This window comes from Penaeus monodon, chromosome 17 (assembly GCF_015228065.2).
Source record: "Penaeus monodon isolate SGIC_2016 chromosome 17, NSTDA_Pmon_1, whole genome shotgun sequence".
NCBI classification, from domain to species: Eukaryota; Metazoa; Arthropoda; class Malacostraca; order Decapoda; family Penaeidae; genus Penaeus; species Penaeus monodon.
Window position 1 is genome coordinate 45,869,016 of NC_051402.1, and position 2,500 is coordinate 45,871,515.

Sequence of the window (2,500 nt, forward strand, 5' to 3'; positions counted from 1 at the left end):
TTATTGTTATTATTTGTTGCTTCTCATCTCCTCTTTGATATGATTTATCTTCGTGTTTTCTAAAAGGTCTCATCGATTCTGTCTATATATATATATATATATATATATATATATATATATATATATATATATATATATATATATATATATATATATATATATATATATATACATATACATATACATACACATACATACATACATACATATATCCTTTTTTTCTCTCTCTGTTTTTATGCTTATGTGCGTGTCGTTTTCTTCTATGTACTGATATATAAGTGTCTTTAGATTTTTATATTGCAATTTCTCTTTCTTGCAGCTGCCTGGGGCTACCATCGCCAAGGGTCCTGCCAGGCTGGATTCGGGACAGCGCTCACCACGGTAGGTTTCTTTTGTTTCCGTATTTCTTGTGTGTGTCTGGTTCTCTACTGTTTCACTGTTCGTTTCCGTTACTCTTGTGTGTTTCTGTTCCTTTCTTCGTTTCGGTTACTCTTGTGTGTTTCTCTTTCTCTCTTCGTTTCCGTTACTCTTGTGTGTTTCTGTATGATGTGTTTCTTCATTCCGTGTGCGTCTGTGGACTTTATATTGTTGAGTAATTTCCTTCATTTGGTGAGCAATAGTCACACCTGCGCTTCTTTTTTTCAGGGTGGGAATCGATTATACGTCGGCGCCGTTGGAAGCTTTTACTGGCAAGGTAAGTGTTCGTAAGAAGTGATTATCATTATATAGAACTTGCATAAAGTGCCTCGTTCAGCTGATAGTATTTTCTGCATATCGGTGTCATGCCTTTTCCCAACTCGCATGCTTTTGTTTGGCGGGAACTTCCACATTCAACCATGGGGTTAGCGAGGGAGTTTACGAGCATTAAGTGGGGATAATAGCGTATCAGTAAGCTTTAGTCGAAGAGAGAGTGAAAAGGTGTGCACAGGCGGGGAGTCTGCACCATATATGAGGCTGTGGCGGCGGGGATGGCGTGGCCTGTACCCTGGCGCCACCTCTCGCATGCACTGCAGGGGATTCCAGGAACAACACGCTGTCCCGCACCCCACAATCCATCACGGGCGCAGGATTCCATTGCACCGGGCGCCTTACGACTCCACGACTCCGCGCTCTTTCCGCGTTACTCTTGGGACACTGTCATCCGCGCAGCATCCGTTGGGGGGAGAAACCGATCCTGTTGACGACGCCTCCCGCAGCGCACGTTGGACGGGGGTCATGACGCAGGCCGTGAGGATTTATAGACTTCTAATTTCGACGCTGGGAAAGCGAACAACGGGCGATTTTCATGCAAATGCCGCGGAAACCTTTGTGCGCCGCCATATATTTCATACGTAGAGGCGCAGAGCGTCTTTTTAAAAATAATGTTCACTTCTTGTCAGAGACTGTATACATGCCCTGCCTCCCCCCTCCTCTTTCCTCCCTTCCTCCCTCCCTCCCTCCCTCCCTCCTATCCGCCCTCCACACGAACACAGAAAGAGATTGACTCAGCCAGACAGACCTCCTCCTTCCCCTTCCCACGGACAATGCAACAAAAACATCGCCCTGCCCCTCCCACCTCCTCTTCCCTCCCCCTTCCCTCCCTCTACCATCGCCTCTTCCCTCTCCCTCCCTCCACCCCTTCTATCTCCCCTTCCCCCTCCCCCCTTCCCCCTAGCTCCCCCGGGGATTTCTGCTGCAAAAAGACCCTTTTCCTCCCCCGCGACGCCGGCTTGTGTGCTCCGCCTCCCCTCCGATGCTGACCTCGGCTCCTCATCAATTTAAACAGTATAATGACGCTTACGTACCTACCTACATGTATGATTATGTGTGTGTTGTGCTCTGTCTGTGTGTGTGTGTGTATGTGTGTGTTTGGGTGTTTGTACAAAAACAAAAATATAATCAAAGTAACATGAACACCAAAAGGAAATGAAACAAATAAGTAAACAAAAAACATAAAAAAAAATCCTTAATATTGTTGCATCATTTCATTTCATTGCATGTTTACATATAATTTTTTACAGGGAGTTAGAAACATGTTTACACTACAAATAAACCCTGGGATTTAGACACTTTAGATTTAGAGAGAGAGAGAGAGAGAGAGAGAGAGAGAGAGAGAGAGAGAGAGAGAGAGAGAGAGAGAGAGAGAGAGAGAGAGAGCAGGGGGGAGCTTTCAACCCTCATGGTCATTTCTGCCTCTCCATTACCAGCACTTGGCACCCCCATATGCCGCTTTGTTCGATCCTGCCAGTATTGTGGCCTACCATTTTAAACCACTTTAAAACTCCTCTTATGGTTGTGGTTCTTGTCTCTCTCTCTCTCTCTCTCTCTCTCTCTCTCTCTCTCTCTCTCTCTCTCTCTCTCTCTCTCTCTCTCTCTCTCTCTCTCTCTCTCTCTCTCTCTCTCTCTCTCTCTCTCTCTCTCTCTCTCTCTCTCTCTCTCTCTCTCTCTCTCTCTCTCTCCTCTCTCTCTCTCAGTCCCTGCCAGGCTCCCTCTCTCCCTCCCTCCCTCCCTTTATTATGTA

General features: G+C 45.9%; 1 protein-coding gene across 1 annotated transcript in view; it reads left to right on the forward strand.

Annotated features, from left to right (window-relative positions):
• The window catches only part of LOC119583816 (integrin alpha-PS2-like), a 99,188-nt gene that overhangs the window by 65,195 nt on the left and 31,493 nt on the right, over positions 1 to 2,500 (forward strand). Inside the window, exons 5-6 of the mRNA XM_037932521.1 lie at positions 320 to 381; positions 646 to 694. Coding sequence (XP_037788449.1) covers positions 320 to 381; positions 646 to 694 — 111 coding nt within the window. The remainder of the gene's footprint in view (positions 1 to 319; positions 382 to 645; positions 695 to 2,500) is intronic.